Source organism: Rissa tridactyla, chromosome 1 (assembly GCF_028500815.1).
Source record: "Rissa tridactyla isolate bRisTri1 chromosome 1, bRisTri1.patW.cur.20221130, whole genome shotgun sequence".
In the NCBI taxonomy this organism is placed as follows: Eukaryota; Metazoa; Chordata; class Aves; order Charadriiformes; family Laridae; genus Rissa; species Rissa tridactyla.
This window is the reverse complement of record NC_071466.1, coordinates 86343860-86369827: the sequence shown is the minus strand read 5'-3', so window position 1 is coordinate 86369827 and position 25968 is coordinate 86343860. Positions and strand designations below refer to the sequence as shown.

The following is a 25968-nucleotide window of genomic DNA, read 5'->3' as shown; positions in this document are numbered from 1 at the left end:
GAACTTTAAGTACCAGAAAAGGCTACACGTTTGTATTCCTTAAAACGACAGCAACCACAACGAGAAAGTAAGCACATGGCAACTAAAGTTAAGGGTAACTTGTCGTTATGTCACACTCTGTCTTGCTGAAGAATAAGCGTTGGTCCTAGTCTGCCTTGGGAAAAGTCATCAAAATGTGGATATCAATTTTTTTTTTTTAGGAGAAGACTATATGGTTTACTGTTAACAAGGGAGTTTTGCTTGTGGTATGTTACTACAAGAATTTGAAGTACCATCTTTACCAGATAACCTAACTGGGAAGGCACTCTGCCAACTGGTACAGCTTCGAGGCTGAATGTGCAAGAAATTCCATGTTGTACTTAGGAAAAGTATTTGAATCTACATGTTCAATTATAACCATTATACTCTTAACTAACGCTTAAATACATCGCATACAAGGCTATTAGAGAAAGCCTATATGCCACACACTCGCGTCTTCTACATCTACAGCAGTAAATGTCTATTCTCCAGCCCTTCAGATAATCCAGAGATTTGTCTATGGACAGTAATGGATTTCTCTAGTCAGGAAAACCACGTGACGGACACCCTGCAGCCAAGAGGGAAGAACGTGACCAACACCTGTGCAATAGGCTACACAACTGCAAAATTCCACTCGGTAACGCTGCTGTACATTTTCTCACACATTTATATTTAACATGTTCACAGGTAGGGCAAATAGTCCAAACTAACCTTTACAACACAACCCTGAGAAGTCTGCAAGAAGTTGTACACCCTGTTTCACCAGCTGCAAATTAATGTATTTCAAAGCTGTTTTTTCATACCACAAAGTACATAAAACCCTTTAAACATATCTTTTACTATATTCCGGACCTTTACTTTCGCATTCATATATATGAAAACATACTAGAGGGGAAAGCTGACTTTTACTGGCCATCAGACATCCTTATGTAGATTAATTTACTGGAAAAATTGTTAATCTTTTGTATGCTGAGTGTCAAATCAATGAACAAAACCAGAATGCTGTTCTTTAAACCAATGAAGTGACACGCTGTCACTACTTTCCCCGGAACGATGATGTATCTGTACACGGTCTTCCATGACAGTGATTTGTGTTGTGGGGAGGAAACGCACATGCATCCTTTTATGGAAAAATATTTTCTTTTAAAAAATGAGGCAGATGTGCAACACAGTTGTGGAAAATTTATAGTTTAAGCTATTTAAAGCTGCTATGCAGCTTCCTGTACCACATAAGTCCAGTAGTTCTAAGAAAATACAGATATGGTAGAAAAAGTAAGAAAATTTTCACCACAAAACCAAATAGTTACCACCAACAGAGAAAGTTATACACAAAATATATCTCTCAATACAGTGTTTACACTTCAGTTTAGTCTACAGATTCAGTGCCAGGAACAGGACTTGTTGAGACAGTCTTTTCAGAATTATTTGCCGCACGTGATTCCACATCAGGTTGGATTCCTGGTTCCGTGTCAGTGGGAGTTCCCAGCTCCTCGTGGAAATTGAGCGTGCAGGACTGCAACACCTGCACAGCTAGATCCACATCTGCTTCTCTGAGAGAAACCTGCTCCTTAAGGACTTCCACCTTCTCATTCAGCTCGTTCCTTTCTGTCTGAAGAGCCCTGCATAGCTTCTCCAAACGCTCCAGTTTTATTTGAAAGCCCTTGTATTCTTTATCTCTTACTGTTTTCTGAAGGACAAAAGAAAATAAAAGCTCTGTGATCCAACTGTGGGGTTTTTTTTTTCCTTAAAGAATCACCACCATTTAATCCGGAATATTAAATCTTAATTAATCTGGTAGGTCAAATTCCAGCTGCGCTAGAGCAAATTTGCTCAGCATACTTGACCATACACTTCAGACAATCTAAGCTGGAGTACCAACAGCCACCTTTAGAAACAAGCAATGAGAACTATATAACTACATAATGCTAATTCTAAGTGAGGGCTCAGTATCAGTGAAGATCCTGATATGAAGTCCCATAAAGCAGTCAGCTAAAGCCCAAACAACGGCAACTATAGGGAGCAGAAGGGCATACAAGCGGGAAATCTACAATCCAGCAGCAGAATCCAGGTCAGAAGGTACCATACTGATGGTGGTCTCTATTTTTGTAAGGAGGTAGTTAGGAAAGATAAGCAGTGCTATAGCAGAACCTATGTAACCTAGCACATGGTTTAGCAAGATCACACCTAATGAACAGACATTAGACAGTGAAGGCAGAACTCTGTGCTTATGGCTCGTGTGAAAACTGTTTTAGCTCCTCTCTTGCTGGACCACAATTAAATAGTGGCATCTCATGACCTCAAAAGCAGCAGCACTGCAGCAAAGTAACTGATGCCTTGCGCATGGGTTATTTCCTTCATGTCAGTCTTGTATATTTAAAATAGATTGCTATTGCAGCACCGATTGAACTTTGCTCAGCATATTAAAATATATTCAATTCATTCGGCTTGTATGATTTCATACACATCATTCCACCAATTAAACAGTAAGCAAGGAAAGACGAGGCTGAGTATTTTGTGCGTCATGAGTTTAGATTTACACAGCAGCTTTTTATTTTCCATATCGGAGGAGATTTACATTTACACAACAGAAAACATAAGGCAGACAATCCAAGAAGAGGCTACTGTGTATTATTTCCAATTCTCTAAAACTGAAAAACTGTATGACTTTCTCTAGGACACAGACTCTAGTTTAGCCATACTGCTGTTTAAAAGCTAATTACCTCTTCAGCCATTTGCAAGAGAGCCTTGTTGTTGTTTTCCCATTTTGTACGCCACACTATGGTTTCCTTTTCCAGTTTCTTAATCTTCTTCGTCATCTACAGAAGATAAATAGAAGACCTAATTTTGTGGCTTGAGTTGCAACACTTGGGAAGTACTGTTACTTCCCAAGTCCAGTTTGAACAAGTTATTTTACAGAAAAGCCTTTCTGCACGAAATCAACCCCACAAATACAGATTCAGCATTCAAAGAAAACAAGACTGATTGTTAAAAGAAACAGACTAGCAACCTTCAAGTACAACTAATAAAAAGCTCCAGGAAAATAAGTTTTAAAACAAGCACAGCCAAAAAGACCAAGAAGTATTGTATGCCTCTGATAAAACACTGAAAATGGGATTTAGGTATTAGGCAACTATGTCAAAAACCAGAAAAAAATTACACTTCTCTTTCCATAATATGACAAATTCTTACGCCCTATCTTATGATCCAAATTAAATGTCCAAGTACTCCATGTATTTTCAGGAGGCAAACACTGTTATAAAATCTGAAGTGCATCCCGCTAAGACCACACATTTTTAGATTACTTTTAATGAAACTCTAAGTAATCCTATAAGTACCTTTTCCATTTCTTGCCTGAAGGTTGTAAAGAGTTCATTACTTTTTGCCATGGTGGTCTGGAATTCTTCAAACTTGTCCATGTAAAGAGAAAGCTGTTGGGAAAGAGGCAGGAACTTTAATCTGAACAGCTGTATACAACTACAAAAACATTAAGGTACAAGGGAAAATTAAAATAGTAGAAGATGAACTTCTTTTTATCTTTTTTTATACTATCCTATGATTTCCATTTGAGAAGCATGCAAAACTTGTCTGAAAACATGCTACTCAAATTATATATGAAGAGATAGTTCTGTGTTTATAGAACAGTAATATATTCTAAAGGAAAATATATCCTATGTTTAATAAAATGCTGGAAGGCATCACAGTTCATCACAATCTCATTTTTGCTTCCCAACTGAAAAAACTGCCCAAACATCTCTAGACATTAATATACAGGAAATTCAGCCCATGGTTAGTGAAATTAAACTTAGAGAAGACCTACCTTTCCACCTTAACCAGCCAAAGCTAACAACCAAGGCTGGGACAAAATAAACGTGACTGGTTCCAGAAATCAAATACACATTCACAACCTATGAAATCTGCCTAGTGACCAAAAATCATGGAAAGAGAATATTGACAAGAAATTAATTTAATAGTGAAAAACATTACATTTTAAGAAGTGAAGGGCACTAATGTTTGATGACAGAAATTTTTCTTGCCCTACACTACAAGGTCAATCATCAAGAAGGAACTGCAATTCCTTGCAGTTGCAAGGTCAATTAATTGCAATCAATTAACATAGTTTTTCCACAAAATGCATATTAGGTTATGCTTCTTATTAAGAAAAAATTACACTACCAGTGTTGTGGGTTGATGTTCTGAGAATAAATGACCATTTACCAGGAACTTCTTACTCTATTCTGAAGAGTAGTCAGTACTCTCAATTCTTACATTGGGGGTTGCAGGACAATACAATTCAGAGCACAGAAATACTGTACTTTCCTCCAAGAGTAGAGGAAATTTCACAAGAGGAATTAGTGTACCTTGTCAACAGCAGATCATGACACTCTGCCATTTTTGTGACTGAACTTTCTAGCTCATCTTATTCTACAAAAAAAGTAAGTTGGCCCCAGGAAACCACAAACCATACCCATTGTTACTATTAAAAAGCATAACAAAAAGGCAGTAGGATTTTAAATAAAGGGAAAACAACTTGGAAAAAAATCATAAAAGTCTAAGTGCAGCAAAAACCTATTTGGGAGAATCTGGATATTAATGAGTCCAAGTCATTGGACACCCTGCTGTGTGTGTGTATGATTACATTTAACTACACATATACACACACTTTAAATGTAACAGTTGGAAAGCCCGGAAAAGAATGAGGTACATACACCAAGTGTGAAAAAAGGCCACGAAACAGAGCTTGCAAGGAGACTTGATACAAAACCTCACAAAACTGAAGCAATAAGAGGTACATAATAAAATAAATAGCTACTGCTTCTCAGATGCTATGTTAGCTTAACCTATCATTTCCCTTTGCCTTACATGCTGAGCTCATTTGTGGCCAATGACTGCAGGTGATCCAGAACCACAGCACAGAAACTGGAGACCATCTCTCCACTCTCAAGAGAGGATTTTGCTGTAGCATTTACAGCACAACCACAATTTGAATATAGTAATTGTTTGTGGATAGAGACACTAAGTTTTAGGTTACTAAACCTCTGTCATGGCTTAATCCCAGCTGGCAACTAGGGCCACACAGTCACTTGCTCACGCCTACACCCCTAGTAGGGTAGGGAGAAGAGGGAGAAAAGGAAGGGAAAAGGAAAAAACCCTCATGGGTTGAAATAAAGACAGTTTAATAAAATATTATTAAATATTTTATTACAGAAATAGGAAGGAAGAGGAGAGGAACGTAACAGTAATAATAACAACAACAATAATGTTAAAAGAATACACAAAAAAGTGATGCAATACAATTGCTCACCACTTCATGATTCACTGCCCAGCCCGTCCTGAGCTGTGATCCCGGATTCCTGTCTCCCTCCCCCGGCCACCCCCCATTTATATACTGAGCATGACATCTGTGGTATGGAATATTCCTTTGGCCAGCTTGTCCTGTCTATGCTCCCTCTCAGCTTCTATGGGAAGCTGAAGAAGTCCTTGACTAACATAAACATCACTTAACAACAACTACACACAATATGTGTTATCAAATTATTCTCATACTAAATTCTAACACAGCCGCTACTAGGAAAAAAGTTAACTGTATCCCAGCTGAAACCAGGACAGCCTCAATAACAACAAGGATAAACACGACATTGCGTGCTCCAAATCCTCCACAACAGAATGGGATGGAAACAGTAAGGAACAAATTCCAAAACCTGCATGAGTAAAAATCCCCACCCAACTCTTTATAAGTCACAACAAAGGCCTCTCTGGTCCTGAACAGCTATAAAAAGAAAATAAAAATATCTTTGGAAGCGAGAACAACAGTTTCAGAGAAACCAAGGAATGGTGAAGAAGTAGCCTCAATGATAGATTCTTAAGTTTTCATATATTCTATTCTTTGTAATATTAACACTATTAATTTAAAAGGATACTAGGTCCAGCAACTCAATATTTAGCATCTTCCAGTAACAGTACACTTCAGATGTATTAAACAGCAAGTACAAAATGTCAAGTCTTTATACTTCACACTTCACTGCTGAAGAGTTACTGATTTAAGACTTAATTAAAAAAATAGCAAGTACTTTTCACAAGTAGTATATTGCATCTGATGAATCATAACACATAGTTCATTACAACCACAAATATCTTATTTTCTTTTCAGAACAACTGTTATTGAAGAGCACTCCATTAAAAAAAAAATACCTGCTGCTTCAGCTGAGCTTCTTGTTGCTTCATTTGTTCACATTTGTGTCTGGACTCAGTAGCTTCTTTTAGCAGCTAAAAAAAAAAATTGCAAAAAGACACATAATGAAGAAAGTACTCCTAAGAATGGCTTAAAGAACTTGATCTACGATGAAAAATGAACAAAGAATATCACCATCGAAGGGCCATTCAATCATGTTTTCTCACATGGGTTTTTCATTACTATACTATACTTTCATATACACTATTCAAAGCATGTGCTGGCATGCAGAAATTATTTTTACTGAGACATTTTTCTAATTGGTAGCATGAGTCAATGTTTCTATTTCTGTAGCAAGTTTGAACTGCCACACTTATATGAGTAATTCATTAAAGAACTGTATGTAATTTATACCTGTTTTTTAACCTAAATTATTTTCCACCTCCATTTTGCCAGTCACTAATATCACTTTCACAGACTAGTTCGATTTTGCATCAACTCGACACCGTTTTGTACATTCATCTTTGAAGATATTTTCATCAGCTTATGATTCCAAAATTATGTTTTAATGATACAGAACAATCCAACACTGGGTGATCATTTTAAGATTTTAGGCAAAAGCCTTGCTCCTCTTCTTTCTTGCTAAGTTACAGATACGTAAGGAGCATAAAAGAAATCTTCACTTGAGCATTATTTTTAAATTGGAAGTTAACTTCTTGGATGACTGCAAGTAAATTATTGATTATCAACATACAAATAAAACATCAGGTGCAGTTTTGGGGACAGAAAGTTCAGAAAAGCATACACTTTATTCTGCTTTTCTTATTTCTTATAGCATAAAAACAGAAGTTACAACCACAAGACAGCAAGAAAGTACCTTTGGTGTTTCAGTTCAAAGTATTTGCTAGTCTACGGAAAATCTAAATGATATCCAGCACGTGTGCTGAGAAAATGGAAACAGTAAAAATACTTGCCTGTGAATATGACATTAATATTGTAGGGATCATACAGACATACACAAAACTCAAGTCTTGATGTTGAAATCTATCCTAACTTTCAGAAGACAGACAGTCCCCTCAGTTTGCTTCATTTACTTTAAATAATGAAAAATCTGGTTTGGTAGGTTTTGTTATTTCTCTTAACATACATAGAATTCACTTACAAACTCCCTTTCTCGCTGATGTTTTTCTTCTGCTTCTTTAATAAGATGGGTAGTTTGCTGAAGTTTGGCATCCACGAGTTGCTGCTGCAGTTCTTTATGTTTGAAGACTTTATCAATATGCTAGAGGAAGACAGAAAATCATATTAGTCAAATATAAAGAGTGCACGGGTCAATTAAGATAAACGTACACGTGTGGGGAGATGCATACTGTTTACAAGTTTAATTCAGAAGAAAAAGCGACAAAGACTGTTTTACGTGCTTTTTTCCTCCTGTTATTGCCATACATTAGAGCTACACACTTTTTGTCTTTCACAGAAGCCAGATGCAGATTTTATTAAAGTGGTACGATACTGTCAGTCATTTCACACCAGGTGTTTCAAAAATCCTGTAACAAGTAATCTACATCCTTTTTTCTAAAATTCGTGTATCTATCTACCTCTAATCCTAATTGTACTTTGTTACATCTAAAAGCTCTAGTCCTCGTCATTAAAAAGGCTCAAAATTAGCACAATTTGCAAGTTTATTTGGCCAACAGAATTCTACAAATCATTGAATTTTGCAGTTTTACTTCCATCCATAAAGCAGCACAAGGCAGTTTCCTACCTTGTCTCTTCCCCAAGTTATAAATATTCCAAGAGCACAAAAAGTGGTGAACTAGAGTCTACAGAGAGCTTTCTAACTGATCCAGATTTAAAAAAAAGGAACAAAACCAGTTGAGAAATTATATTCCAAACCTATGCCAACTAAGACCTAAGCTGTAGAACCCCTTGAAGCTTAGTTCTCTCTGTGACAAGGAGAATTGGCTGTTTTCCATTACTATAGTTTAGACTGGCTATCTCACATACTGGTGCCAACTAAAGCTAGCTCAGTTAGCCCTAAAATACAGTCTTTTCCGTGACATCAGTCCAAATATATTCTTAAAGCGTGATAGCTTATTTTGATTCCATGCCAACAAGAAGAGCTACATACACAAAGCAGCTTGCCAAAAACCCCCAACCTTAATGAACCAAAACAAATAAGACAGAGAATAAACCATATGCCCCCTCCCGTTATAGTGTGAAATTATAATTCAGAAGAACTTCAAATATTAATACATATTTATGTTGGAAATAACCTTTGGAAGCCATTCAGTCCACTAAAACTAGGGTCAACTTCAAATTCTGATCAGGTTGCTCACACCTCGCCCACTTGAATTCTGAATACCTCTCAAGACAGACTCCACAACCTCTGGACAACTTATTTCTATTTGACTGCTTTCACCGTGCAAGACTTTTTTTCCAACGCACCTTGAATTTAGATATGCAAAACCAGACAGGAAAGGCAGCTAGGGGGCCAAACAGCTACTTAATTATTCACAGCAGTGAAGTAAAAAGACTAATTTTAAATATATATATATATACACACACACACCATGGCTGTAAAGTATTCGGGTTTTTTCTCCCCTTTAAATAATTATCAGATCCTTACAGTCAAGGAACTAATAGAATCCCATTAAAAGTATAATGTAAGCACCTCTTCTCGCAATGCATACTGCTCAATGAGTTTCTTCAGTTTTTCCCCCAGTTCAATATTTTCCTGACGGAGCTTGGCATTATGCATATCGTGCTGTTCCAGTTGAGCCTGAATTTCATTCAGCGTAATCTGGAAGTGTGCAGTTCCTTCTTTCCGTTTTTCTTCATATTCACGCGCTTGACGCATGTTGTCTTCCTTTTATGAGAGAATATTAATGTGTTCAAGCCAAACCGTGCACTTTTTTCATATTTTTGAGTCAGAAACAACGGTAATAATTCACTTCTGTAAAGTTTCAAGTTCTAGAGTGCTAGAGTTAATATAAGTCACAATCATAATATGCTATGCTGACTACCCATATGAAGCGCATGGAACGAAAAACCTAGAAATCCCAAAGATTTTACAGAATCTTGTCCTTATCACTACCAACATTACTTAGAGGCTGGTATTGTTAAGATGCTACATGAATACCTTTGCAAGCGTAAGAGTTACCCAGATGTTAGAAACACCACTGATGAAATTAATGAAGTTTTCTACAGTGATCACAGATAAGACTCTCTTGGCTCTCTTCCATTTCACTCCTGTTCATTATATTCTGTCAGAATTAAGCCTTTTCTGATACCCTGCCATTTCATACTACTGTTATTTCACTTGTGCTATTTTTTCCAACAGTCATCAGCACAGGTCCCAGAAACAAACGTGGCAAGATCACATACTGCAAGTAATATGACCTATGAACCAGTCTGAGGGGAAAAAAAGATTAGCGAGTTGAACTATCCCCATATTCTTTACCTTAAAATCAGGTACACTTACACCACATGACACATCCTCTGCAGGTACAGGTAATGGACAAAGTGGAAAGTAAAAAGCAGTGGTCCTCATTTTAAGCAGTAATCAGCAAGTAAGATTTCCACCACTACTCACACTGTAATTTATGTAAATAAACTAACCTTCAAAGTCTTGTTATGACGCTGAAGCTCCCGACAGAGAGATTCCAGTTTGCTGCGTGCCAAAATGGCCTTGCCATGCTCACTCTGCAAGTGGACTTTCTCCTTCACAACTTGTGCTTGCTTCTTCTGCAGTATCTTCATCTGCTTTTGAACATTCCGGCTCTCCTCCAACTAACATTAGAGAGTGTATTTATTAAACAAACATAGGTGAAACTATCTTTATGCATCTAGATCAGCAGACTGAACAAACTTTTAAACATTTCAGATGAAAGCAAGGAAGTCAGTAATTTCATTAAGATCCCCAAGTTGATCTTAAAGAGCAACTCCCATCATCCTACGGAAAATTTGAGATGTGTAAGGACACAAGATGAGAACATACAAATTGCAACTTAACAGACATTTGGCTTTAAGGAACAGGGACCACGGACCTGTTGACCCTGGGCTATCATCTTGTGTTCAGCTACAGGGATAGGGCTAGCCTTGAGAAAGGAGGATGTAGCAGATACAGTTAAAAGCTGACTGAGACTGTCTTTTCAACAAGTCACAACTTTTTCCACTCTCTTATCTGTAAGGTACATACAGCTGTTTATCCAACAGGTCTTGTTTTTACTATCAAAAAGAAAACCCCACATGACTGTGTACAGAGTTCATTCTTGTCAGCAGGAGCTCCTACCAAAGGAAGCAGTAATTTATACAAGTTTTTAAAATGCTAAGGTATTTCAGAAAGGAACAGATACAACTAGCAGCCCTGATAAATCAAGTCAAATACTATTAAAGCTGCACAGCCCAGACTTTGTTGACTTAAGAGATCTGTAGTCTCAACCATTTGAAGGAAAATTTTTATTTTGTTTCCTTTAGGCTGCTTAGATGGTAGACAACAGTGTTAAACTTTCTACATGGTGTCAACTTCAAAATCTATTCTATGAATATCCAGTTAATGCAAGAAACTTCTATTCACATCTAGTTGAGAGTAAGTTCCATTATACATGATTTTTGGGCTCCCCGAGAAACCGTGGTATTTAGTCTGTTCTATTGTAAGAAGGTAACAATGTTAAATGCAACATTGCACCTTACTAGATAGTGCCTCAGCACACCACAGGAAAAGAAGGCCGGCAACAAGGAATACCGCCGTGACAGAGAAGAATACAATGCTGGTTTTCTGAAAGAGCTCAAAATAATGCTAAAGCATAGAAGAAAGAATAAATAAAGTTAAGGCCCTCCACGACAACAGTAAATTAAATGTATATTTAATCTAGTTTAGAGAAAAGGAGCATTAAGGAATTATTTGACATCCAGACATAAAAAAGCCCTTTTCTTGGGTGGCCATAAAAAACACTTCAAGTGGCTGTGCTGTTTGCATACCTATGAAACTTCAGGCCTGTAAGAGTACGCCAGTGTGAGACATATCACCAAGGACACAAACCTTCCTGCATCATAAATTGATCTCCTGATAGATTCCAAATTAGGAAAAAAAAAATTGTGGAAGATCTTTTGCCAGGAGAGAGGCATTCCTACCTTTATTGTACAGTCCTTTTCATGAGACACCACTGAAAAACCTGACAGTGAGCTTTAAAGATGATGAATCTTTAAAAAAAGAAAAAGAGCATTGTAGGTGCACTGTCATAAACAGTTCAAACCTCTGCTGGCATTAAAGCTGACACCTATGCCAGTGGTTCACCACCACTACCATGAAGAAAAGAATGCATCTTAAAAGGAATACAACCAGATCCAACCTAAACTTTCTAAGGGGAACAGAGTACCTCTAAGACTCACTCAGCTAAAACAGAGCTACTGTTACACCCGGACAAGCTCCCACCCAACTTCCCAGCAGTTCTGAGCATCATGGGGAAAGCAACTGGTTTTCTACAATGGTGAGTATCTGTGGACTCTGAATGCTTACTCTACCGATAGACTATGGATCCTCTTCCTGGCAGGGGAAAAAAACATAACGTGAACCCGTCTCTCCTGATTGCCAAGCTTCCTGAAGGAAATTAAAAATAATTTTGTCTAGCTGTTACCCAATTGTTTTGAGATCCTTCCTTCAACAAGAAAACTCGAGTGAAGATGGTTCAGACTGTTCTCTTTCTGCAGAAGCAGGGAATTCATGCCAACCTAGCTTCTCATGCAGGCCATCAGGATCACCATTGATTTGACACGGGAGCTGTTCACTCAAATACTTTTCTAACAGACATGCACAAGCAATTGTTCATAAGAACTAACTCATTTACTGCATTTTTCTCTCACAAAAATCAAAGCTCATTTTTAGGTGGGCTCCCCATTCTTGAAGTGCACTATAGAAGTATTACTGTTTCTCATTTAAATGAAAGTGACTTCTTAGAGAAGCTGCCGGTTTTGAAGGATATCCACTCATGTGAACAAGAGCATGCATGTAAGAAAACATGAGGAAAACAAAGCAAAAATGTAACAGACCTCCAACGAGGACTCAGAATTTCCTAAAGAGAACTAATCTTAATTTACTTTTAGTGGTAAGTATTGCCTCTTGTGAGTGAAAAGACTACCTGCTAGCTCATCCACAAAACTTTGGAGACATTAATAATCTCAAAGGAAAAATAAATTTATTTCAGAAGAGTTATGCCATGTTGTGCAGCCATTATGTCATTTTCATAAACGTTTTCATATATAATACACTTGACATTTACAGAAGGCAAACCGTATGCTTTTTTCCAAGATATTCAGTTATCTCTTCAGGTTTGCATTCATTTTATATCTACAAACATGGTGGGAAAACATATACATGCAGTATTCCTAGTCTTTCCATTCTTGTCTGTCCCTGTCTCAAGATGAACAAGCATTTTTGTCTCCAGGCACATTCTTATGAGCCTTCCACACACTTCCCCCCCTCCCAGTTTTGCCATCAATTAATTTAGAGAATAAATTATCATTTCTCCTACTTGGGGTGGGAATATACTTCATGATTAATCGCTGCAAACATTTTGCCTTTTTGGTTTGTTACTGAAGAAATGTATACTTTTCTATCCATTGCTTTGCATGATCAGAAAACACAAAGCAAAATTAAACCTAGATCTTTCCAACTTCTCCTACCCACCAAAAATCACTAAGGACATGAGTACAACTGACACTTTTTTTTTTTCCAATCTCTCTCATTATCACAATACGTCCTTTCCCTTTATCCTAAAGGATATAAATTATAAAATGCTAGCACAAAAGCATTATCAACAGACAGCAACTAAGAAAACAATTACTCCCAAAAGATACTCTTAGCTTTTCTGTTAATCCTAATGTTATGCTTCAGCACCAAGTTACCAAAAAGTTATCATAACCTATTTTTTTCTTTGGATTTATGCAGTCACGTAGAAGTGAAATCACTACATGCAAGTTTGGCTGAAGCAAAACTCATAATAAGCCTAAGCGTGGGTTGTTTTTTTTTCCTTCTTCCTATCAACACTGTGAGACACTCAGTCATTAACTGTCCTGTATTAGAAGTTCCTGCATTCCACAGTTAATATTAACACATGAATAATTCGTGCTATCTTTACAAATTACTTACCAGATCAGCATACTTCTTGCACAATGCTGCCAGCTTTTCCTCTGGCGTAGAAAGTGTGTTCAAGGCTTTCATTAACAACAGCACTTCTTTTCCTATGAATTGGATGAAAGACAACCATATTGAGAAAAAACAAAGCAGAAAAGAACCATGAGATATTAGTGTGAGTTAAGTTGTTCTTTAAATTGTTAAGCTGCATAATCCTAACAGATGACAAATGGTAAATCATCACAGGAAGAGTAAATTTGTCTTGCCTATGTGCCATTACACAACTTGGATAGCAAAAACTTGGATTACTTTAATCTTAAACCACAAAAATATTTTTGTTTTCTGGTTTATAATAGCACAGGAAAAAAAAAAATGAAAGAGTGAAATTTAAAAGGTTAAGTTTTGCTAATAAAGGATACTCACACAAATGTTTTTACTTGTGTGTTAATACACAAATATTTAAAACCTTGGGAATTTAAATAGTGGCAGTGCTTTGGTAGCATTAAACACCACAATCCCAAATTTAGAAGTTAATCCCACAACTGGAAAGTTAAAAAAGTCAATTTGTAATTAACACATTATTATTATTAAAGTTCCAGTAAGAATAGCGCTACCAGCAGAATTCTTATGTATGCATTAAGAACTATTTTTTCCTAAGCAGAAGTACACATTTTCTCAGGACATCCTGGTAAAGATGACAAGTTTTGGCTACAAAGTAAGCTTGAGACAGAGAATATACGTATCTATTTTACGAAAACATTAAAGCCATTTAAAAATCAAAATGCCAAAGAGAACATACCCAAAGTTTTTTCTTTGTTTTTTTCACTCTCTGGATCTTGTTGGCCATCAGGTGGATCAGTACGGGCTTCTTCTCTCCCAGGAGTCTCCTCCCGAGACTCTTGAGAGCAGCACACGGACCCTGGGTGCTTTCTATTCTTTGTGATATACTCAGCTTCTTCCAGTGCGCCCGTGTTTTCCAGGCCGTAACAGTTGGACTGCACATGCTGCAATGCTGTATAGGACAATTCATTGCACTTGCTGTTCACCAGCTGATCCTGGTTATTCATTCCCATCTCCTGAGATCCAGCTTCTTCCATTGCACCACCAACCAACTTCAGAAAGGAAAGGAATAAGTGGAAGTACACAGTCAAGCAACTGTATTTAAAATGAAAACTTAAACCTTTCTTTTGCATAGACAAATAAGAATAAAAGACGGGTATACAAATAACTATACAGAGAATAAGCCTAAAGAGTGATAAAGAAAACAGCACACACCAGCCCAAAATATTAATTACTCTATTATGAACCAACCTTGATACCTTGTCATTGCAAAAATGTTTATGCTCTAGAAATTAGAAGTTCACACAGAAATCTGTTCTTAAAGCTCCAAAACAGCTACCAACTCAGCTGTTAAAGCACACAATCTTTAGTGAAAACATTTCTCCTTCATAGTTCTTAAAAAAAAAAAAAGTATCTCGCAAATCATCGCTAAGTATAATAAATGTAAAACTCAGCAAGAGTTTAACTAGCTTTATGTACTGTTATTTGAAAAATAAGGTACAGAAATTGAGACAGGAGGACACCGTTATGAAAAACAATTTTATTACACGTTAGCTTCATAAAACTGAAAGACATCAGCTTTATAATAATTCAAGAGACATACTTCAAGAAAGAAGGGGAGAAAATTAACCTGCTAGGAAGTCTAAAGAAATCCACAGAAATACACTGTTTTGATAACGTAGAGGGTTAGAGTTTAAACTACTTCAATCAGAATGCCAAATATGATTGTCAGGTAATGACTGGGTAAAGTCTGTCGTTATAACAAGAATGATAAACAGGACTGGGAGCACGTCCATTTTTGAAATGTTAAAATTCACATCTATGAAATCATCACAAAACTGACTACTAACTGGCTTCAGATTTGGACCCTATTACCTATGATTTTTAACAATACATCATTTCTACTCAATTAAGCACAACTTTCCTGAAAGATCTCTTGAACCCCAAAATGTTTACTCATTTAACTAAGAAGTTAAACATCACCAGTTTTAACACCGCAGTGATATGTCTGTAGTTTGGAACAGCACACCTGATGATACTCTATATCTTACGAAGCAGCCACACTACCAGACTCCCCTCTCAATCACCAGAACAACATTCCCAATTTCTAGAAACACTTCTGAGAACTTCAGTGGTGTTTTGTTGGGCATTTTTTCTGTTTTGTTACACTACAGAGGGCGGGACTCGGGACAATACTTGGAAGTGATTGGGTATTTTTTTTGCTGTCCATTTACTATCCTACTATACAACATACAAGTTAAAAGCAGATAAGCAGAGCTGAACTGACGCTACTGCAAAAGCAATGCGATCATTCTCATCGATTTATTTCCCAGGAACTGAAAGTAAATTTCCTTAACAAGTCACAAGGAATTATAAAAACAGGGCTTGTTTATATTCACAGTTATGCTGTTTAAGCACAAATTAATTTCAGATTATCTTATATTTTCATATTAAAAATTTGCTAATTCTTAAAGCCAGGAGTTTGCATTGGGTTTTATATTCTGCACAGATGGACCCTTTTCCTCTTCAAAAGGAATTAGCCAACATTGAAGGAACGCAGCCAACACTAATAATACATCGTGAGATATATTTCAACTCCCGATTTGTTCAGTATACTTGGAAGAGTTATTTAAAAAATCATTAAACAAATATGCATTAATGTTGTAAAAAAACCCATCTAACAGCTTAGTTGTCCTCTATACTTAAAGCAAGTCTCTTGCTTTAGACCTTTATCTCCAGGCAGATTCATTCTTGAAAAAACGGAATTCATACGATACCTTTCATGAAGGACAACAAAGGTTTTTAACTGCAAATAATCTATATAGACATAAAGGAGCAATTTTTGACTTATTAAGGAAGATTCACTTTGCACTGCTCTTTACAAGTGTGGAAACGATGCACATGCTTTACAGAAAAATATAAAAGCACTGCAGTTTTATCATTTTCCAGTCATGTCAGACCATGTACTTGATCAATACCTTGCAGAGGTAACGCAGTAATAGAATTGCTGTAACAAATAACCAACCCCGACATTTAACAGTTGACATTTTAGATCAGTAAAATGCCTATTTTTTCCTTAAACTGTGAGGCTTCCATTGGCATGGGAAAGGCTTACCCCTCCAAGTTTAGGGTCAGCTAAATAACCAAGAGATGCTTCTTAAAAAAGGACAAGAGATGTGAAACCAGTAGAGCTCCCTTAATCTTTTTGCAGGTACCAATGGTTGAAACCATGCTACAGATCTTTAAAACACAGGATTCATACAGAAGCTCAAGACAGTGCGTCACATTACATGGACAAAACAGGAACGATCAGAGGTATCTGAACACAACATGATACCAAAGTAGAACTGCAGTACCAACACAACTACTAAAGCTTGCAGGTTTTCCATCGCACAGAACGTGAACTTACAATTCAGATTCTCGTGCCTAAGAAGCTCTCCAAAAGGTAGGGAAAGTCAGCTCTAAACTCAAAAGTTTCTGGGTTTGCACAGTATTTCCAGACTTACCAAAATCCATAAACAGACTCAGAATTTTCTTTTTGAAAGCAGAGCACAAAATTGCCAGGAACTCCAACAAGCAGCTGAGAAGGCCTGACTGGCTGCGGCTGTGGTTACACATTGAACAGCAGCGGTGCCCAAACAGCGCTCTCGCTATCATTTCATTCCCCTTTCTCATACCTGCCTCTGTTGTGCTAGCAACAATGTTCATGCAACTTGTTCTCACACAGTTCATAGCCAGATCAGTACCTCAGCCCAGTTCACTGCACAGCAACAGGCAATCCTGCCAACCAGAAGTGCTAGTACGACGGTTGGAAAGAAGCCAAAGCACGAGAGTCACTAAAAAAAAAAAAAAAAGTCAGCCTAATCACAGACAGAGCACAAGGAACTAAAAAAACACCTTATCCTAACCACAAGTACGTAGCTAACATTTGACTACTGAGGTACTGAAACACTGTCAGCAAGAAGACATTCATGAGCAGCACTGCTTCAAATTTAGGCAACCCAGAGATTTCTCATATGAGAAAATTCTGCCATTTCTGGGGAAAAAAAGAACAACTACTGGCAAGGGCATACATATGACCAGTATGTCACGAAATGCCCACCTCTATTAGTAAACCATCATAGTAACCTAAACATCTGTCAATTCAGAGCTGGCAATTAACATGCATATTCTAAAGCATGTGGAAGTTTCACAGAGTGAAAACCACCACCTCATTAATTCAGCAGAGCTTTTTGTAGAAGTCAAATTAGGTGTCAGTCCAATTCTTTACTGACAATAATAATTTCTTAACGCTGAGTATTCTCTATCCTTTGTCAAAAAAACCCACAAGGATTTTCAGAACTTCTGCCTTCTCTGTTAGTCTTCAGAGAATGAGTCTGAAATAACCTTTAAAATACTGAAGAAAAAGGTTTGTGTACAAGTGTCTTGTACATCTCAAATATATGAGATATACCACCTGCTGTGGGTGACCCTGCTCTGGCAGGGGGATTGGACTAGATGATCTCCAGAGGTCCCTTCCAACCCTATGCTTCTATGATATTTGAAAATAACAGCAATAGTGAAAAAACTATAGAACTTGTCAGCCTTCTCTTGGTTTTCCAGTGAACACGGAGCAAATCCAAGCTTACTGACAAGCAAACATGTTCCCTGCAAAACCAAAGCTCAGTGTGGCAGTAGACAGTTTTTGTAATAATATCCAATTGCCTCAAATACAATTAAAAATTGGTGACCACAGGCTAGAATACTGTATTTAAAGAAACGGTTCTACCAGCAACTAGAACAACTTGATAACATAGAAAAATAATTACAAAACTCCCTACCAAATAGTCCATAAGTTTTGTCAAAACTGACAGTAGTGGCACGACATACTAAAATTCTAATGTATTTAACCTACATTAGAAAGTGTTGTTTTTTCCATTTTAAGCAGAGAAATCTGCTATTGCCTGACAAAGGCCACAAACACTAATAGCTAGATGACTTCCTGATTATGACTAACAAAGAATTTTCTACATTAGCTGTCACTTTAGATATTAAAAAAAATAACCAGAAGTCTAAAGAGCCTTCTTAGACTCAACTTTATTCTTAAAATGCTTTAACTACAGATAGTTTCAGATTTGATCTGCATCAAGCTTCAAGGTGGAGTATAGCAATAATAAGCATCACATTGAGAATGGTCAAGTACTAAACTGTATTAGTATCATCAAAATTGTCCCGTTCCCCTCCCCTTATTGAGACAACGGTCAGAAAAATTACAGACCCCAACTATTACCTCTATCTTTTCAAACGTATGCTCATCAGACGAGTGAACTTCTCAGTTTAACATTCCAGCCAGAACAGAGCACTTCCAACAGCACATTGTATAACAGTGCTGATTCAGTACTGACTGAATAAAAACAAAACAAAACCACCCCACCAAAGACCTTCTACTGAAATCACCGCTACCTTTTCTAGCTGCTACCGTGCTCTCTCAGCTTCTAACTGGCTTCCAACCTCCAGCTTCTAACCAGCTTTAATAATAGGTACCTTATAATCTGACAGACCAGAATTAAGATTTTTACATACCTAGAAAGATTTTCAGTGAGAAACAAAAAGAGTATGTTGCACAGACATGCCACTTCATAAGATCACAAAATTGTTTATCAAAATTCAAAACTACCATTAAAAAATAACATACTTGCCACCTACCTAGCTGTAAAACCAGCTATTAGAAGACGCTTACATTTCTGAATAAGCATATCATCTTCAAGCTACTTAAGATAAGAGTTACCGGCCAAACAACTCCAGGATGCCTGCAGGAAAATTACTGGTAACATCTCTCCTGCTCACCCCAAAGTTTTCATTCACTCTTCGGCTTTATTCTCTCAACTTGTACCTTGATCAAAAAAGGTGCACATCAGGAAAACTCTACCTTACTTCATACCTAAAAGATGAGAGTACAAGAGAGGTATCTATTTATGAAACTGGCTATGATCAAAAGAGCCTAAGCCAACTTTACTTCAAACGATACTGCTTCAGTAACATGCACCCCATGTAAGGACACAACAGGCACCTAGGCAGAACTAATCAGGAGCTAATCAGTGCCCCTGGAGGCAGCCTGGGCTGCAGTGATCATGCACTGCTGGAGTCTGCAGTCCTGAGGGTTAGGCAGAGTGAAGTCAGGACCCTGAATTTTAGGAAAGCAAACTTCTACTTTTTCAAAGAGTTAGTCAATAGGACCCCCTGGAAAACTACCCTCGGGGACAGGGAGCAGAACAGAGCTGTCAGATCTTTAAGGACAGAGCACAAGAGCTCTCAATCCCCAAGTGTAAGAAATCAGGAAAGGAAGGCAAGCAGAAAACACACAGGCAGTGGTGGAAGCAGGGGCAGGTATCCTGGTAAGATTACAGGGATGCTGCCTGGTTGTGTAGAGATAGGGTCAGGAAGGCCAAGGCACTGAACTTAACAAGGGACACAAAGAATAATAAGGGCTTCTACAGGTATGTCAGCCAGAAAAGGAAGGTCAGAGAAAGCATACCCCCCCGATGAACAAGACTGGCAAACTGGTAATAACAGACAAGGAGAAGGCTGAGGTACTCAACTTTTTTGCCTGACCTGTCACTGGCAACCTCTCTCCCCACACCTCTTGAGTGGATGGACTGCAAGGCCAGGACTGGGGAGAAAAGTCCCTCCCACTGTAAGAGATGATCAGGTACATGACCACCTGACGAACCTGAACATACAGAAGTCTATGGCACCTCATTAGATGCATCCCGGAGTCATCAATTGCTTGGATGCTCACATCCATAGTGTAGTGGTCAACAGCTCAATCTCCACATGGAGATCAGTGACAAGTGCTGTCATTCAGGGGTCTGTTTTGGGACCAGTACTTTTCAATATCTTCATCAATGACATAGATGGTGGGATCAAGTGCACCCTCAGGAAGTCTGCAGACAACACCAGGCTGAGTGGTGCAGCTGACACACCTGAGGGACAGGATACAATCCAAAAGGACCTGGACAAGCTTGACAAGTGGGCCCATGTGAACCTCATGAGGTTCTACGAGGCCAACTGCAGGGTCCTGCACCCAGGTCAGGGCAAGCCCTGGGGCAGGCAACAGGGCACCCAGGTCAGGCAACCCCTGTATCAATACAGGCTGGGGGATGAAGGGATTGACACCAGCCCTGCCAAGAATGACTCGGGGGTGTTGGTGGATGAACAGCTGGACATGAGCCAGCAACATGCACTCACAGCCCAGAGGCCAACCTTATCCTGGGCTGCATCAAAAGAGGCATGGCCAGCGGGCCATTGGACCTGTTGGAGTGGGTCCAGAGGAGGCCACGAAGACAGTCAGAGAGGTGGAACACCTCCACTACGAGGAGAGGCTGAGAGACTTGGGGTTAAGCCTGGAGAAGAAAAGGCTCTGGGGAGACCTTATTTAAGGGGGGCTTATAAGAAAGATGGGGAGAGACTTTTTAGCAGGACCTGTTGCTATAGGACAAGGGGTAACAGTTTTAAACTAAAAAGGTAGATTTAGACTAGATAGGAAGAAGAATTTTTTTTTTTTTTTTTTTATGCTGAGGGTGGCAAAACACTGGGACAGTGTTCTAAGTGTGACAGGTTGCCCAGAGAGGTGGTAGCTGCCCCAATCCCTGGAAACATTCAAGGCCAGGTTGGATGGGGCTCTGAGCAACCTGATATGGTTGAAGATGTCCCTGCTCATTATAGAGGAGTTGGACTAGATGACCTTTAAAGCTCCCTTCCAACAAAAACTATTCTATGAACTTATCCTACCATGCCAAAATGCAATATGAATGGACTTATTTTTTTTTGTTTTACTTCCTACAAAAGTCTGTAACATGCAGCATTACCTAAAATATACTTTGCTTGTTATTGGTACTACACATACTAAAGTACCTATGTCTTATACTCCTGTGCATACACACATTCAGTCTTTCCCTAAAACACCTCTCTGTACCTCTTACGAGAAGAAACCATAATTAGTAGCTACACCAACATCCTTTTCTCCTATATGTTAGCAAATTACCCTAAAAAAAAGCACTGGCATTAAACTATCAAAACATCTACATTCCCCATAGTAGCAGTTGGCCTGTACTTGAATTGAAAAAAAGACTTGGAATTGCTAATACTTTTTAAAAATATCCTGGAAGCATTAGAACAAGCATGAGTATATAAAACAGATTTTCACAACTGTAAGACAACCTAAATATACAAGTCTCACTGTCTCAGATGGGATGGAGCTGGCAGCAAAATTTTTTTTTGCTGGCAGCTGGTATAGTGCTGTGTTTTGGATTTGGGATGAGAAATACTTTTGATAGCACGCTGGCATTTTCAGTTGTTGCTAAGCAGTCAAGGCCTCTTCTGCTCCTCACCGTCCTACCAGTGACCAGGTTGGGTGTCCACAAGAAGCTGTGAGGGGACGCAGCCTGAACAGCTGTCCCCAACTGACCAAAGGGATAGTCCATACCATATGACATTGTGCTCAGCATATAAAGCTGCAGGAAGAGGTGGATGTTCAGAGTGATGGCATTTGTCTTCCCAAGTAACCATCACACTTGATGGAGTCCTGCTTTTCTGGGGATGGCTGAACACCTGCCTGCCAATGGGAAGCAGTGAATGAATTCCTTGGTTTGCTTTGCTTGCGTGCACAGATTTTGCTCTAGCTATTAAACTGTCTTTAACTCAACCCATGAGTTTTTTCTCACTTTTACTCTTCCAGTTCTCTCCCCCATCCAAACTGGGGCAAGTGAGTGAGTGGCTGCATAGCTCTAGCTCTGCGCTGGGGTTAAACCACAACAATAAGCGAATATGTCATCATTCACTCAGCATCAGGCTCCAGAAAAGACCACTTGAATAACACTGCTCAGCTGACTACATTTTCAAAGTTATCACACATGCAACTGGACATCAAAGCCTTATACTCATTATCCTTACCAATTGCATAAAAAAATCTTGTATGTTATATTTATCATAACTGTTTATGGTCTATAATAAGTTTTAGGCTTCCTACATCTCAGCAATTTACTTTTACCTATCAACACAGGAAAACTTACTTTGAAAACATCTGCAATATATGTTTCCTCAGTGCAGATACTCAAAAAGACTTCATTTAACATAACTGTATTGTGCTGAAAAATCAGTCATTCTTGGTAGTAATTTTATTCATGACTTCTCCATAAAAACTAGCATTTGTGGATGTCACAAAATTTGGGTTTGAATTTTATAGCAGATGCACCTTCATCCACTCGTCTAGACACAATAATTCAGGTGCTTGTAACCACAAGACTAGCTTATTAAGGTTATTTCTCCATGCAGTATTTCTCTATACTGTGCTCACTGACCTGAATGATCATGCAGTCTAATTATACCTTTCTGAAAACCTGATGGCCTCTGAGGTGGCTTACCCACTGAACTAAAATCTTAGTTGTAAGATCAGAAAGTCATTTCAAACAAACACCTCACCCTGTTCTGTCATTACCTTAAAAATTATGTTCTGTGCACTCATTTATCTACTTTCAAAATACTGGACTGAAGCACCTGCAGTATTGCTCATCATTAGTTTCAAAGCATTGCAAGGTTAGAAGTCCCAACACAGCAGGAGGACGATTAACAGATACCTACTTTGGAAATCTGTATTTTATCTTTATAAAAGTCAATACGGAGTCCATGTTAATAGAATTCCACTATTAATACTGCCGGCCTTACATTCAAGATATGGTATTTGGTACTGGTTCAGACGCTTTCTCACGTGACCCCTTATGGTCCTTACTTTTTTGTTACCCTTCCCATGCTTCTTGCTCTGTCTTTCAATGGCCTTATGACACAGAAGACATTCCTGCTTTTAAAAATATTTATTTTTTTTTCTTTACCTCAAACATAATCTCAAAGAAAAAAAAAACATATCGGTTTTGCATCATTTTTCTTCTCTCTGCTCTGAGAAAAGATTAGAAAGATCTCGTCCCTGCTTTAGCTCAAGACACTAAAAAAAGTTACTGTAATTCTAGCAAAAATTTCACTAGAGGAACCCAAAGCTTAAATGGAAACTTTCAGTGAATTTATATGCAGGGCAAAGTGCTGCACATTTCACCAGCCCTTTTTTAATGCAAGCATCTGAGACAGGTGCTAATTAAGAAAACACTTAATATAGCATGAATCACTTCCGCTAATGAGGTTTCACTTCCTCTTTACTCTAAACCTAATAGTTTTCTAGTCATCCACAGTACGTTTCTGGAAAAAGCAGGGTAGACAAGTTCTGAATTCCCAATGCAAACAGGTCACAAGGAACCTAAAAATAAAGAAGCTCCCGTGTTCCAAGGCAGGGGGAGGGAAATCTGCAAGAGACCGCTGAAGGATTTTTAATTCACAAAAAAAGTTCAAAGTAAAATTTGCTTAATACTCCCTGACATATTTTGCCTTTCTTAAAAATGAAATTCTGTTTGACAGTGGGTATATGAAATACAGAAGGTGCTGGTTAGTTTGATGATTTTGTTGTGTTGTTGTTTGTTGTTTTTTTTTTTTTAAAACATCATCATCATCTGCTTTCATAGCGGACACTAAAGTTACTTAGAAGCCACTTCCTAGTAAAGAACTTCAGAAAACACGCAGTGGAAGAGATGTTTTTTCATTGAGGAAAATTAGCTCCACAGCCTCCTAAATCTCGCTCCACCACGAAAAAGTTACTATTTCTGGGATGTTATTATCTTTTGTAACACAGAAAAGAAATTCACCATAAAAAAAAGCCACTTGAATTTATGTAAGGACACAGGATGAGATACTACAGAGGCACATGAGATTACCAAGGTAGTTGTGTCACATAAAACACTGTGTTGGTAATATTACATACAGCAGCTGAATTACAGCACATTTTGAGTCTTTGCTGTTTGGTGCCCAAATACACATATTTTAGACTTTTCCTATGTAAAAACTCAACCAGAAATTACTGTCACCGAGGACACCAGGACACCGTTGCCTTCAGCGTCGTTTCAGTAGAGAAAGGGAAAAGAGAGAAAAGGCCGTTTTTACTTATTTCGAAGGGTAAGGAAAACACTCCCGTCGCCGCCCCCGCCCCCCCCACCGCGCTGGAGGGAGGCAGAGCCAGCCAGGCACGCCTCGCACCTCCGCCGCACGGCTCGCACCGGCACCGGAGTCGCCCGACACTGCTGGGCCGCGGTCCCTCGGCCGGACCGGGGAGGGGAAGACAGACAAAGCTGGGGCCGCCCGGCGGAGCCCCCCGGGGCCACCCAGACCTCGTCCCCCTCTGCATCCCCTTCGCCGGGCCCCGGCCACGTGCTGCAGCCGCCAACGGCCCGGCGCGCGCGCGAGGCAGGGCCCGCCCCTCGGGGGTTTGGACGAGGGGGGGGAAACACCCGCGGCTCCCCCGGGGGAAGGCGATGACGAGACTCTCCCCCCCCGCCCACGACACACAGCCGCGGCTGCAGCCACAGGTCCGGGTCCAGCCCCGGGGGGGGAAGCAGAGAGGAACCTGGCCTGCTCCCCACAGCGAGGCGGGGGGGAGCGGCAGGGGCCCTGCCTGCCCCAGCACCCGTGCGGGCCGGCGGCGGCGAAACGCGGAGGCCGCATGGGGACGGGGTAGGCGAGGAGAGGGAGCGCCCTCCCGCCGGGCCCGGCTGCGCGCCGCCCTCACCTCCGGGCTGCCGCTCGGGGGGGCCGCCGACACAGTCGCCGCCGCCGCTTCCTCCTCTTCCTCGCCGCTCTGGCTCGGCCGCCGGCTCCGTCCCGCCGCGCTGTTGCTGCTGCTACCGCCGCCGCTGCCTCCTCCGCGCGCTGCCTCCGCTCCGCGCGTCGCCATGATGTGACGGCAGCATCCAAACAAGCTGCCGAACCGAGGGAACACCGGAAGCTCTCCCGGCCGGCCCGCCCCTTCTCACGGCGGCAGCCAATCGTCGTGCAGTCCCCCCCTTTCAGCCCCCGCCCCATCTGGGGGGGGACTGGCGCCCTCCCCTCCCGCGGGCTCCCCGGGAGAGAGGCGGACTGCGCTACCCAGCCTGCCCTGCGCGGGGGCGCGGCCGCACGGATCCAGCGTGCAGCGCGCGGCTCCCCTGCGCTGCGGCCGCGGCAGGGCATGGCGGGAGCGGTAGTCGGGCCTGCCGCGGGGGGTGCCGGGAGACGTAGTCCCAACTGGGCCGGGCCGTGGCCGCGGCCGCAGGCAGACAGCGTTATTAACGGCCGGTCACAGAATCACAGAATGGTAGGGGCTGGAAGGGACCTCTGGAGATCATCCAGTGCAACCCCTCTGCCAGAGCAGGGTCACCCACAGCAGGTTGCACAGGAACGCGTCCAGGCGGGTTTTGAATGTCTCCAGAGAGGGAGACTCCACCACCTCTCTGGGCAGCCTGTGCCAGTGCTCTGCCACCCTCAAAGGAAAGAAGTTCCTCCTCATGTTGAGGTGGAACTTCCTATGGTCAAGTTTGTGCCCATTACCTCTTGTCCTGTCACTGGTCACCACTGAGAAGAGCCTGGCCCCATCCTCCTGACACCCACCCTGTAGATATTCATAAGCATTGATGAGATCCCGTCTCAGTCTTCTCTTCTCCAGGCTAAACAGACCCAGGTCTCTCAGCCTTTCCTC

The 25968-nt window shown here is 40.1% G+C and overlaps 1 protein-coding gene across 1 annotated transcript; it reads right to left on the bottom strand.

Annotated features, from left to right (window-relative positions):
* Nucleotides 1-1190: 1190 nt before the first annotated feature.
* Nucleotides 1191-25370, bottom strand: TXLNG (taxilin gamma). Its single transcript, XM_054194313.1, has 10 exons — nt 25024-25370; nt 14122-14434; nt 13338-13429; nt 9809-9979; nt 8862-9056; nt 7350-7469; nt 6208-6282; nt 3354-3446; nt 2739-2834; nt 1191-1705 (listed from the first exon to the last, which is right to left on the bottom strand). The coding sequence occupies exons 1-10, from the start codon at nt 25186-25188 to the stop codon at nt 1385-1387; spliced, it is 1641 nt and encodes a 546-aa protein (XP_054050288.1). The 5' UTR covers nt 25189-25370; the 3' UTR covers nt 1191-1384.
* Between the last annotated feature and the right edge of the window lie 598 nt (nt 25371-25968).